Below are 14,070 nucleotides of genomic sequence, written 5' to 3'. Positions count from 1 at the left end.
CAATCTGCCTGGTTTGCATGCTAGCCACAGGAAAAACAATACAATAACGTTTGTTTTCACTTTGTAAAGGGAGTATTTCATCACCCTCTTAAAGTAATTGCCTACGTTTTTTTGTGCAACATTATTCTTATTTTTTGCCTAAATCATCTTGTCATGATGCAAATGGTTCAATTATTTATGTTTCCTGAATAATTAGAAAAAAATGACTTACGCAACTTTTAAGAAGGCACGGAGTTGCAGTACGATTTTATTTATTTTTTATTTTGCATGCACACACCACTAAAAAGGGATGAATAAAGAACGACTGCATTAAGGATTGAGCTATAAAGCCAACAAAAAACACCAATGTATAAAGCTAAACGACAAAATACCAGTCAGCTAAATACAAGAATATCATACAACCAAAACAAACCGACGAGTAAATATGGTACTTTACTGAACGTTTACACGGTCCATTACGGTAAAACATGGCTGCTTCATCGGGGCTGTCTGTGTGAGGTTTGTTTCTGGTGAGTGCACACAGTCCCGTTTTCACTGTTAACAGTATTATACGTTAACGGCAATTCACAAAGTTTCTAAAACTGGTTACAGATATTGTGCGGAATAAAAATATATGTTAGCAATGTAGTAATCATTCGTGTTGTAGCTGGTGTGTTCGGAAGACTCCTTACACTGCCATCAACGTGGTCAGGGTAAACAAAACTCCCATTGAAAAACGGTCTCGTCTTGTTTGCCAAGCAGATAGTTAGAAAAAACGTTAATTTATCGACACATCGTTTAACTCATATTCGTTTTCAGGGTATTTCCTTGAATTCGGTGTGCATGTATGTGTGTAAACCATTGATATATGTTCAAAATACAGTATAATGTTGGTCCTAGTGGCGTAATGTGCTTAACATGTATTTATGAAATGCGTGACAACAATCTTTAATCTCAATTAATGTATAATTTAATTCTATAGTAAATACAACTAAATATAACCACGATCTTTACGTCATTTTCTGGCGACAAGTTTAGAAGACATAACAAGCACAATGTTTAATATAGTGAACCACACAGGGGCGCACTGTAGTCAGCAGGTCTCCAGCCGGTGTTGAAAGCTTTCTTCTTGTCCTTGCTCCTGCAGGTCTTTATCACACAAAACATTCACAATGATAACGCCCGCGTTTGACTTGAGTCAGGATCCAGAGTACCTTATCCTCTCGGCACGTGTTCCCTACACCAGAACGTCAGAGTTTGACCTCTACATTGATGGAACAGAGGTTAAATTCTACGCCAAACCCTACTTTCTTAGGTGAGTAGTTTGTTGGCATTCTTAAACATATTACTGTGCACATCTGATGATGAAACATTTGGATTGGTTAAATGTAATTAAAAAGTCATTACCTTTCTCCGCATCATTCATTAGCAAAAGAAGAATTACAGGTTAACCACGTCATTTTGTTTTTAGGTTAACACTTCCAGGAAGGGTAGTGGAAGATGGAAGAGAAAAGGCTACATTCGACATTGATAAAGGTATGTAATAACATAACTGGCGGAAAAGCTCAGTTCTCGTGAGTAATACTAGCATGTTTTATTGGAACATTCACAGAACCAAGGTTTTGCTGACCTATTTTTTTTTTTACCACCGAGTAAAATATATGTAAAAGCATTGAACAGGAGGGGAAATAAATATTAGGCAGCTCTAATTTTGTGTAGCACTTTTTTTCTTCAGTTCGAATGAAAGCAGCATTTAATTTATAAAATCCACCAAATCTATCTATCTATCTATCTATCTATCTATCTATCTATCTATCTATCTATCTATCTCTATTTGCAAGTGCAAGACGCTGAGTCTTGTTGCTACTCATAGTCAGTGACTGTTCCCTATGGCCTTTTTTAGTGTCCACTTCAGTCAATCAAGCAAGCCAAATCAACACAAACGATTATGCTTTTTCATCCCATTTTTAAAAGGCCACTGACATAATTTGTTATGTGCCATTACAAACTGCACAGTGTCTAGCTGTAATATTTCATGACATTGGCAGGTGGGCTTGTGGAATCTTGTTTTAAATATATTAATGAGAAAGTTAAGCATGATTGTTGGTGTCATATGTTCGGTCTCTACAGTCATGTAGGCACTTTGAATTGTCTTTGACTTTTTTTTAATAATCAGTTATAATGAAGTTGTCCTAATGGAGACCAGTGTTTCCCACAGATTTGAAATCTACTTGGGTGGGTGAACTCGGGTGGGTGTACCCAGTCGGCGAACTAATGTTACATGCGGTATAACTGGTCGCAACATGTTTCTTTTCTTTTTTATTTGAACATATATGTTTTTGTTAAATTTTCTTGAAATCTACTTAGGTGGTAGCCAGTAGTGATGGCAAAATGAAGCTTCATGAAGCATTTGCGATATTTTTTGACTCCTCTAGATGGTGCTCTTGGTTTAAAGATAAAGTCAAGTGCAATGAAAATGGATTACATTTGCATTGCATCTTTGAATCATGAGTGCCATCTAGAGGAGTCAAAAAATATCGCAAATGCTTCATGAAGCTTCATTTTGCCATCACTAGTAGCCAGTTTACTTGGGTGGCCCGCCCAATTATTAAAATGGTGTGGGAAACACTGGAGACATCTGCATCATTGACACCACATTGGCTGTCTGTCAGCACTCAGCAGCATGGCCCTAGTTGACATGCTGTATCAAAATAATCCTGTAACACCTGCTAATAAATCTCTTGAGTGTTCTTGTGCAGACTTATAACGAGCAACAGTTATTTTGCAACAATGGCACATTAAGTCATACACATTCATTGTATAGTATTAATATCGTACTTTTTTCCCCACTTTGTTCATATACCACAAATAAACAGCTGTGCGTCTTTCTGTAGGTGTCTTCACTGTGCAGATCCCTAAAGAAACTGCTGGAGAGCACTTTGAAGGCCTCCAGATGTTGACAAGTCTCCTTGCTCCCAGAGGGTCCCGCTCAGCAAAGCCTCTATTAGAGGAAATCAGCCCAGGTAAGTCACACTAATGCATTATTGGCAGTCACCAATCATTTACATGTAATTATGAGTAAAAATAGATAGCTATGACTCACGTTTCAATCAGTGCTTGATTATTTATTTATTTATTTAAGATTGCAGTGAAAGCGGGGGCAATGATGAAGCAGAAGATGAGGAGGATTTTGACTGGCAGGTTGAGCAGGAAGTTTACGTTGAGAGATCCGAAGAGGAGCTAAGTGGCATGCAAAAATACGGCTTTGGCAATAAGAGGTCTGGAGTGTTTGCCAGGTTACAGGTAAGACAAATGGATACACAGATCATTCTAAACTGATTTTTGATATTGATTTTAAATTAGTAATGCTATTTTAAGTTTGTTTGGTGCCTTGTGTTCTGACAGGAAGAACTCAGTGATGTGATTGATGTAAAAAACCCAGACGTAGCTACAATAGCTGAAAGGAGGCAAGCGCGGCTGGATGCGGAGGCTTTGGTCTTTTCCCCTGATCATTACCTGTAAGTTCAGCAAAAACAAACATCCAAACTTTTGTCTTTGCTGCACCTCTTGTTTTTCTGCTGAAATATTTGTTGTTGTTGCAGAGCTGATTTGTTTGAAGACGGTGAGATAAAGAGACTGCTGAAATTCAGATCGTGGTGGACAAAACTTTCTCCTTCACCTGAGCAGGATGAAGAGCCTGGTATGTATGTACCTTTATGTGCCAATGGATTCATCTAAAAATGGAATTTATACATTATTTTATGCAAAATATGTTGTAAGTATTGATGGGCTGTATGACTTTGTTGTCAGTCATGATACATTTTGATTAACATGAGGGGTCTGCCGTAAGTCTTTTCTTCTTAGTTAAGTGTCCACATCACAAATATTCACACAGTGCAACTCTAAAACGAAGTGGGCGTTTGCATGAGACAAGGAAAATACTCACTTGGAACCAATTTCATAGTTACCTTCCTCTTGCTAATCTTAAATTTGTAAAGGTTTTAGTGTTAAACGATATATAATTTTGGGACTAAAATTGCGATCTCAGACAATAAAATTTCAAGATCATCAAAGCTGCCTTTTTTTTTTTTTAACGGCTCCTATCCCTCAAGATGACAAATCAGTGGCATGCCACAGTGGACACACACAGCTCCAAAATGGTTAGAACAAAAAATAACGCGTGTACGTCACAGGCTCACGCTGTCACCCATTCACCTGGAAGTCTTTTCTTTTGCGGTTGCTTGAGAATTCTGTCTGTGTCTGAATGTGTACATCTCTCCCCATTTAGTGCACTACTAAGGGGTCTTGCCATTTTTAGGTGTTTCCAAATGTCCAAAAGGAAAAAAAATGTAGTCAAAATTATTATATGCACTCTGAAAAGTAGTGAACATTGGTGGTCACTCAACCGATTGATATAGACCACAATGCATTGCGAGTAAGAAAAAGAGAGACAGCGCAAGCGCGAGAATCAAATCAATACATTAACTGTATACTACAGAAGTTATTCATTTTAGTTGTAAATGTGTACAACAAAGGAAATAAAATACAGTTTTAAAATATATTTATTCACAATATTCGGAGATCTATGCGCCGGATCGTCATGGAGCAAGTAGTGAACTGGCTGTCCGAAATTGCCAAACAGAATGAGGGCACTATATATATTAGGCTACTATATAGCACGCGACTATAATGAATGAGGGGTTAGGGGTTAAAGGTGGACATTCGGACAAAGTCGCTAACTTGCTCCGCGGCAGCATGGAAGTCCATATGCAGTAGCAACGAGCTGTGTGGTGCAGATCCTCTCGTCCGTGGACTCGACAAATAAACTACCTTACTACCAAATAGTGCTTTCACCAAAAGGGGAATGTGGAGTCGCTAAGCATGCTAAACGTTAACGTGAAATGCACTCAGGAAAGCCAAAGAAGAAGAAGACTTTTCACAGAAGTTTGGTTAGAATCGCATTTAAGGTGGAGGGCCAGCAGCTATGAACAGATAATTTGTATTACAATTAATATGTATCTAGACATTAAGACGTAAGACTTAATACACCAGTTGTTAAAGTCAAACCTTAAAAATGAAATAAAGAAATTTCGGATCGCATTTGGATAATTTTTTGCAAAATGTTCGGCTCAACATATTACCGTAATTTGACTTTACACAGCTGAAATCAAGTTGTATCTAAAGGCTTCCAGAAGGTGGCATAAAATAGCAGATACATGAGAAGGCATGGCTGCATTGTTGTCAATTCTCTTTCAGCCCAATTAACGACCTCCGACATGGTTCTGTTTTCTACTACACTCAAATGAATTTCAATGGTGGGGGTTCTCTTCAACAGAGTGCTAACATTGTTCTCATACAATATGTCAATACCCAAAGGATACATCGGTCTTCTTACGGTCCCACTCAAGAGGAGGGTCAAAGCTCAGCTTGTTGAATATGAAGCTACACTGCCTAAAATGCCCCAGGGCACTTCAGTAGCATTGACACTTACCTTTTATGAGAGCTTGAACTTGGACCTCGCTCAGTTTCTGGTTCACTCTGATGCCTTATGGCATAGTTAAAGAAATGCTTCTCCACCATTTTAATGTGACAACCCCAAAAAGGATTATAGGTTTTCAGTTGGGATGCACGGTAATGCTATTTTCAACCGATACGATAAACCAATATTTTAGAAAGTGCCAATGTCGACAACTTAACTTACCATATACAAATATACTTTTAAATCCTACTATATGTCTAACATGTACAAATACATTTCAACATTGTGTAAAGCACCATGAAGCTGAATTGTATTTATCTCTGCTTCAAAGACAACCAGTAACTGATTTTGAGTTTGCAAAAGCAACAATCATGTTTCAAAAATGCAACAAAAAAACTTTGATTTAACATTTTGGGGAGTGTTGTGGACTTTTCAGCAGTTAGATGAGATGATAAAACAGTCTGGAACACAATTTGTCTTTTGGGTTTCTTTATATTTGAAGCTTCAAATATACACAAATCTTACAGAGCAGATGATGGCACAACTTGAGCAACAACCACAACAAATGGACCAATGTGGCATGTCGATTATTATCGGCGGATTTCTTTATTATCTGTTTTATATGTATGACTAGGGCTGTGCAATTAATCGAAATACAATTACAATTTCGATTATTACCCTCCACAATTACAAAATGGGCATAATCGTACAAAAACGATTATTAATACTAGTGCTGCAACGAGTCCTCATCATTTCTGCCTCGTATACCCGCTGACAGTACACGGGGGTAACGCTGAGAGAAACCCAATTTATACTGAGCTCTAAAGGGGGGAAAAAAAGAAATAAAGAGAGAAACCCAATTTCAAAATAAACCTTACTTTAGCAAGTAGTATAAGTAGATCAACGCTTTTATTTTGAAGTTGTTTCTGGAAGCATGTCGTCGCGGTACAAGGGCTGACGACGTGCTCGTCTATTCAGAGTTTGTGTACAACTGCAATAGAAATGCCCCAAACTGTTGCGACAGACGTCACTAAGACAAAGTCCCGAAGTCACGTTCAAGCTCCAGTTAAGAGCGTTAAGACATAATTATGCTGATATGTTTGTATTGTACGGTGCCTGTTGCCAGTGTTTAGCGGCGACTGCTAGCTACCAGCAGCAAGCTAGCCGCGCTAGCGAACAGCGGTAAAGAGTTCCAGCCGTCTGATTACTTTTCAAAGGTGTAAATACTAAAGCCTGTAGACAGCTGGGGTAGGCTCCAACGCGAGTGCGGCCAAGAACTTTGAGAGGATAATTGGGCGTTAGTGGTTCAGAAAATGGATTGATGGACTGTGCACACTTTGATGCTGGCAGCCTGACTAATTTGCCGTTCCTACTGATCACTTATTAACAAACCAGGCTTACTCAAATGTGCTATTTATTTAGCCGACAAAATCGCTATTGTGGGTCTGACGTCACTTAAGTTCCATTGACCAAAATCTATGGGGAGAGATTTGTCTAAAATCTCACTGTTTCAGAGGAAAATAGTTTGCTGACAAGCACAGTTTAAGTAAAAAAAAAAAGAAGTTGATTATCTAAAAATGAAAACCAGTTGGTTGTTAATTATTACATGGAAAATGTGTTTTTTGTCTTTTGTATTTATAATTGTTCTTTAACCAAGAAAGTATATAGGCCTATAGGTATATTTTAATTTCTATCCAAAATACTCAATTATTCGCTAGAATTTTCAGAAGGTTATTACGAATACCAAAATATTAGATAGCTGCAGCCCTAATAATATTAATTTTGAGTTGTTTTGAGGCACGCCCACACGACTTCTTTCACCACACACCCCTGTCAAAACTAGCTTGCACTCCACAAGCCATACTGCACACGCTGCACCCCAAATACAATTTTTGCTAACATAAATAATAGTTGGTTCAAAATGAACATAATTACATAATTATAGTGTTTCAAATAATTTTAGTTGCCTTAATATTTTCAAAGGCCTAAACATTTTCTTGTTTTGAACCCAAAAATAAATAATTGTTTTGAATCATCGTGATTTCAATTATTACCAAAATAATTGTGATTATTATTTTTTCCATAATCGAGCAGCCCTTATGTATGACGTCAAATTGGTCAATAATTGCAGATAATTACCGGCCACCGATATTATCGTGCATCACTAGTTTTCAGTTAGAATTGGCTTTTAACATCACTTCCCATCCATCTAAAAATCAATTGCTCATTAACTAAGACTGATATGAGCTCTTTGATAGCTGGAGCGACATAATTTCTTTCCTCAGCTCTTTTTACACAGACGTGATAGCTAGTGAAGGCCTCAGCAAGAGCCAAGAGCCCATTTAATTGTGCTATCCAGCTCATCTCACGGCCTGCTAATACCAGCATGGTTTAAGGAGGCACATAGCTCACAGTTACAGCTTAGATGTAGTGCATGGCCGCGGCAAGCTTGAGAGAGGATTTAGATTAAACAGATAACATTATCACAGGAGGTAGCACTTTTAGCTGTGTCAGAGGACCCTTCTTCACTAGTGTGAACACAGCTGGGGAGCAATGCAAAAGCCATCATTTGCGGTATTGAGTTTAGCCCAGAACAGCAATCAGGATGTGTTCACACTGTAGTGCGATTTCTAGTGTGTTTTTTTGGTTAAGTGTGAATGTTATCATGCGAACCCTGGTGCGCACCAAACTTTGCCTTGTTTAAACATCTGATAGCAGCATGTCTTCCTTTCACTGCGGGATTGAGGTTAATGTGCTTGAGTAGTGCTTTTAAAGTGCTATTTTCTGTTTTGGTGAACTACAGGTGTAAATGCCAGAGGTCTTCTCCACTGTCTGTCATTGTCAGTCCGTCATCGTTATTTTAACCGCCCTTCTCGCATTCTTGCATTGTGACCAGTTAGAATCCAGTCCAATTCGGTCGCACTCCCGCACCTGTCTATAAATCTGTCCATAATCTGTAAGACCACACGCGAGTTGTTTTGGGCTGTATGACCCTTATCCCCTAACCCCTCAATCACTATATAGCCCCGCACTAAATAGTAGCCTAATATATAGTGCCCTTAATCTGTTTGGTGATTTGGACAGCCAGCTCACTACTTGCTCCTTGTCACATATCACATGACCACCTTACCTGTCATGACGCATTAGTGAATAAATCTCTGACTATTGTGAAATCAAATGTTTAAAAAAAGAAAGTTAATTCATGTCAAAACATGAGCATTAGCATGTGCGTTTTTTGTTGTACATATATTCTTCATCGCTTTGTTCTTCTTCAGTCTTCTTCTGTCTTCAGTCTTTTGGTGGTTATTATTTCACAACCTTTTTTTAACCCTGCACTTCCCAGAAATGTAAATATAAATTTAAAACTTGACTCACAAGAACTTCTCTGTAAAATGGCTCTAATATTCAAAGCGACTTTCTGACCTCTTAACTCAGTGTTCACTAATTCCGGTCCTCGAGGTCCGGTGTTTTGCAGGTTTTTGATGTTTCCGCCCACTAGCACACCCGATTCATATAATCAGCTCATCAGCATGCCTGATAACGATCCTGATCTTTAGCATCAGGTGTGTTGGTATGCGGAAACATCTAAAACCTGCAGGAATTTGGACCTTGAGGACCGGAATTGATGAACCCTGACTTAGCTCATTAATTAGTTCTTGTTTTGCATGACTATATTTAGCACATGATTGTTTGGCGCATACCAACACCTAATGTATATGAAGCGCAACGCGTTTCCATGCAAACAGTCCTCTCTAAGCAACCTCCTGCAAACAAATGCACAAGACAGTTTCTGTCAGTCGTCAATGAAATAGGTGTCTGTCAGTGACGGACAGAGAATTTTGATATACATTTTTATAAAAGAGCAATTATAATCAATCAAGCAGCTAGCTTTTCTGTTGAACTTGACACAAAATGTCAAATATGCAGTCTAATATAGGCCAGCTGTTAATTTATGCATACCCTTCTTCCTGTGCGGCTTTTGGTCTGATGACAAAAAACGCACGTGCTAATGCTCAGTGAACTGAACCAAATAAGTTGCTTGCCTGTTGCTTGTTGCTTCTTGGTCCAGACCAGAGGACCACAGTCTATAAGAGAACACAGCCAAAGTTTCCTCATTACCCCTGGAGCGCAAAGCTCATTCAGTCAATATTTGGGTTGGGGTCAAAATTCCATTTTTTTAAACATTACATACTATACATGTTTGAGCGGATAGTTACCCCTGCATATATAGTCATTGTGTTCAATTGGAAAACCCAATCAAAAACTACGGACAGCATCATTACACAAATAGACGGCATTTCGGCTTTTAGCTTTCTGCAGCAGATTAAAGACACTATATTCATGTCACTCACCACGCTAAATAAAGCAGTCGGTTTCCTCCTCGCTCCGAAAGTGTGGGTCTTTGCTGCGACGTCATGTTTGTTACCTCTGCTTAGCTTGAGTATTTCCGGTGTGTTGCATGGTAGAAGCACAGATTTATATAAAGGTGTATATATATATATATATATATATATATATATGGTGAGGCTCGTTTAGTGAGTGTGACGGCGCTGCGCATACAAGTCGTTCCCGTACTCCAAAGACCAAGATTCCTCACGGACAGAGCATGCACAGAAGGCAAACTAATCAATCAATCGAGTAATTCCAAATGTTTTTATATGACCAATCCATTCAGGTTAGAAAAGGCGTAATCCACAGGCATAAGAGCATATTTGTTTTTTTTGCGCATTTTTACATGGCCTTTTTTCAAAATAAATATTGGCAATATCCAGGTTTTAAAAGTGGGTTATTGACTGCATGTAAACATGCTCAGTGTCTCAATTCTGCAGACCAGGAGTAAATACAGTGCATGAGCCAGATTAAACCGAACGGTGTGATTGACAGTTTGAATAGACAGAAGTTCAAGAATGTCTGAATTTAACAGCCAGTCATCAGATTTTGAGAGCATGAGCATGACTTTTAAGTGGTTCTCCTATATTAAGACAACAATACCCTTCATTGGGCCTTTTAGAGCCGCATCAGCCCTTTTTCACTGATGCTATAGCTGATATATGTCACCTGACAGATGGGTGCGGACACAAGTGTTAATGAAGTAGAAAGTGGGCCCTTTGTGCTCTCTGGTGTCAGAGTCATCACACTGACAGGCCCCAGCTGTCCACAGGAGGCCCGTATTCATACGCCGCTGCAAACTAAATGGACCAGACAGCTTGACCTTACACTACCTATTGAAGCTTGTTATGTCTCGATTTAGATGCCACTTGGAAAACTAACCTTTGACCACATTTAGGGCAACCACAATCTAGTTTTAAGTTTTAAAATACATTGAGATATAGACCTGACATGGCCACAGTGTTTGCATTTACATTTGCCTTATTTGGTCTTCCAAGGCCATATTCTGACCCTCACTTATCAAATCAGAGGAATGGCGTCATCTTTAGGCGACAACTCGATCAAATGACGACATTGAAAAGATAACAAAAATGGAATTGAATTGTACAGGTTATGGAAAAAGTTAAACGATTCATCTAGGTTTAATTTTCACAAAAACTGGTGTAGACTTTTATGTCCACTAAATACTGTAAAGTAGGGACAATAATTATGTGATTCCCTGCTGAATTTGTAAGTTTGCTTAGTTATAAAGAAATGAACAATATACCTTTTTATTTTATTTTTGCCTGTGAACACAGAAAAGAACACTATACCTATGTTGTCATTCAGCAAAATCCTCATTTCGCTTTGACGACTTTGTGACAAAGATAATGTAAAAGACTTGCTTGCAGTGTTTTATTATATTCACACCCCTCCCCTCCATGTATGAAGTGCCTAAAGAAGAGTACAAACAGATGTGGTTACTCGTGAAGTAGTGTAGGTCTTTGTTTCCAGTGCCAGACACACTGAGGATGGAGTCAGGTAGCATCTGTAGGGAGCTAACGTAATGCGGCAGGAATCTCCTTCCCAGACGATTTCAGCTCCCACTGCAGCCAGAGAGGAAGTGCTATGTGTGCATATAATGTACATGTATGGGAAATGCATACTTTCGGTGTTCTTGAGAGGCTTTTTTTTTTGTTTACACACATTCTATAACTACATCTTATTGCTAATACACACAAACCTCCTTTACTCATGTACAAATAGGCCATGCTATTCCAATGACTGATGAATGTTTTGACATGAATTAAGCAGAAAGCAGTTTTGCAAAAAGAGTCATATTTTTTTCTAGTAGGCTCTAAGTGGAAAGTTTAGAAAGAGACGGCATTTAGTTAATCTGAGTAGCACTATAACAAAACTGGTCATGTAAACTTTATAAACAGTAGGTTGTGATTAAAACCTGTAGTGACATCAACCTTCTGTTCACTGACATAACTTTTTGGCAGAATTTTTAATCAGGTAGATACTGTATATTAATATTTAAGATTGTCGGCCCAACTCGTTTTGGAACCTGTTATTTTGACAAATCCAATCGTATGGATGATCTTATAAGACAATCTTATAAAAACATATTATCGGGCGTCTGACGTTCTTGGTTGGAAAAGATGATTCCTTGAGGCAGGTGTTTAGTAGCCATGCTATCTATATTTGACCTGATTTGCTAGTTTAATGCTAGGTCTGTATTGTTCTCTTTCAGTTATAGAGTTCAGCAACGATGAGAAAGAGCAGTTGAGAAAATTCAACAACCAGTCGTACCTGCTCGACAAGACTTCGCGTTACCAAGTGTGGCTCAGCCTGGTGGACATTATACTGGCTTACTCCTATGAAGTGCGCTCGACAGAGGGAGAGCACAATGTAAGTGACTGTTTGTGTGAAGAGTCAATTCCTCCTGAGAAGCACTTAGCCTTGAATGACAAAGTGTTCTTTCCTCAAATCCTTAAGACTCCTTTTCCATTTCATTCATGGCCTTAAGAGATTACCAGCGTATCTAAGAGCTGAGTCAAGGCCTCTCTTTGTCAGTCCTTTGCGGTGAGTGAACAGAGACAATATGAGCAAGGTGTTTTCCATTGCGGAAAATGATTGGCATGGTGTAAGATGAAACCCCCAAAATATACACATGGAAAATTGAACAATCATAATATTGTGGTCTTTATTAAGCGCTGGATTCGCTCCTAAAATAGTCATTTGCTAATCTTGCCGACGTTAATGAACAAATTCCGTTTGGATTTGTAATCAAATATGATTTATTTCCGAGGAAAAAAAGACTAAATAGTAAATGGAGAATACTTATATACTGCTTAATCTACATCACACGGTGTCAAAAGCCTTTTACAAAGCCCAACAGTCAATTATTTAAAAACATATTAAATGCATTGTTGCTGCATTCTTCTAACTACGGAAACGTTTTTTTTTTTTAAATGGCTTACCTTAAACAGAATCTCACGTTGCATTGTGGCCAACAGTACAATCTCTGTCCGTTATGTCACACAAAACGTAGAAATTGTCCACGTGGCAAACATCCTGAACGCTGTATGGGTTAGCCTACATGCTACTTGGTACACTAGCTAGCGGCGGAGACCATACATGTAGATATATTAGCAATAGAGCACGCTATGTGTTTGGCTTCAATAAGGTCTTTAGAACTAATTGAATTCTTTAGCGATTTTGACACAGAATGGTTTGTTACAAACATCAGACATGCAGCTGTGACAAGAACCACGTGTCATTTTATAATTGGCGCATTAGGAGCATCGTGGGACTTGCTCACACAGAGGGATGGATCTATGTATTAGTATCTATGTGGATGGCTACTTTCTGGGAAATCTGTTTTGCTTCTTTTTCTAAAACATTGCGTAGCATTTCAAAATGTCTTGCGCAGCTTGGCAACTTGTTGCACTGTTGTCGTTTGAACAAACCACCGGACAGAAAAATGCCCCACGATCAACACGCACATTTGTGTTTGCTTTACGTCAAATCACCGGAGAACATGTGCATGGAGTGCCGTGAAAAAATTCAGAACATCGTCAAAAGAACGTCAGGTATGATTTCATGTGTATAGACTCCATTCACATTCTAGTTTTAAGATGTGTCAACTGGCGTTTACACATGGTTTATGTCCGGAACTGTCAAAATGGCACTTGCGCTAAACAGTACTATGTAAACAAAACACCGGTTTAGGTGATGTCACACCATTTGGTCAGAGTCCAAAAATTATGATTCAATAATTAATTTGCCATGCCCACTCCAACGAATGACCGACTTACCACCCATTTGTGCACAGCTCTAGTGTTTATATATTGTGATTTTCAGCACACTCCACATATTGTATATATTTTTTTATGTATGATCAAATTAATAAATTAGATTATACTAGATTTGTTTTTATTATTATTATTACCTGTCCTATTTTGCAGGTGGAGTCGCCGTGGACAATCAGAAAACTTAGTGGGACACTGTGTTGGCTGGAGGTACGTTTTTCCCCAAAATAACAATGAATGCAATTACTTTGTTCTATGATTGATGAGACGTTCATAGTAACGTCGTTTTTCAACAAAAAAAAGGTGTATGATCGCTTTTCTTGACTCAAATTCCAAAATTCTTATTTGGTGTTCAAGTTTAAGGACCCATTTGTATCTCAGTTCGAGTCACGCCTGATTCGTGCACAGCTTTACATACTACAGTCT

At 38.5% G+C, this 14,070-nt stretch overlaps 1 protein-coding gene across 1 annotated transcript in view; it reads left to right on the top strand.

Annotated features, from left to right (window-relative positions):
* The first annotated feature begins 442 nt into the window (after positions 1-442).
* shq1 (SHQ1, H/ACA ribonucleoprotein assembly factor) overlaps positions 443-14,070 on the top strand; it is a 38,935-nt gene continuing 25,307 nt past the window's right edge. Inside the window, exons 1-9 of the mRNA XM_086087049.1 lie at positions 443-509; positions 1,127-1,294; positions 1,451-1,515; positions 2,874-3,002; positions 3,122-3,282; positions 3,385-3,497; positions 3,582-3,679; positions 12,084-12,241; positions 13,801-13,854. Of these exons, the coding sequence (XP_085943175.1) occupies positions 1,152-1,294; positions 1,451-1,515; positions 2,874-3,002; positions 3,122-3,282; positions 3,385-3,497; positions 3,582-3,679; positions 12,084-12,241; positions 13,801-13,854 (921 nt within the window). The 5' untranslated portion in view covers positions 443-509; positions 1,127-1,151. The remainder of the gene's footprint in view (positions 510-1,126; positions 1,295-1,450; positions 1,516-2,873; positions 3,003-3,121; positions 3,283-3,384; positions 3,498-3,581; positions 3,680-12,083; positions 12,242-13,800; positions 13,855-14,070) is intronic.

The sequence above is a fragment of the Leptonotus elevatus genome, chromosome 10 (assembly GCF_054856555.1).
Source record: "Leptonotus elevatus isolate MCC_2025b chromosome 10, RoL_Lele_1.0, whole genome shotgun sequence".
Taxonomy (NCBI): domain Eukaryota; kingdom Metazoa; phylum Chordata; class Actinopteri; order Syngnathiformes; family Syngnathidae; genus Leptonotus; species Leptonotus elevatus.
This window is presented reverse-complemented; position numbering and strand designations above follow the sequence as displayed.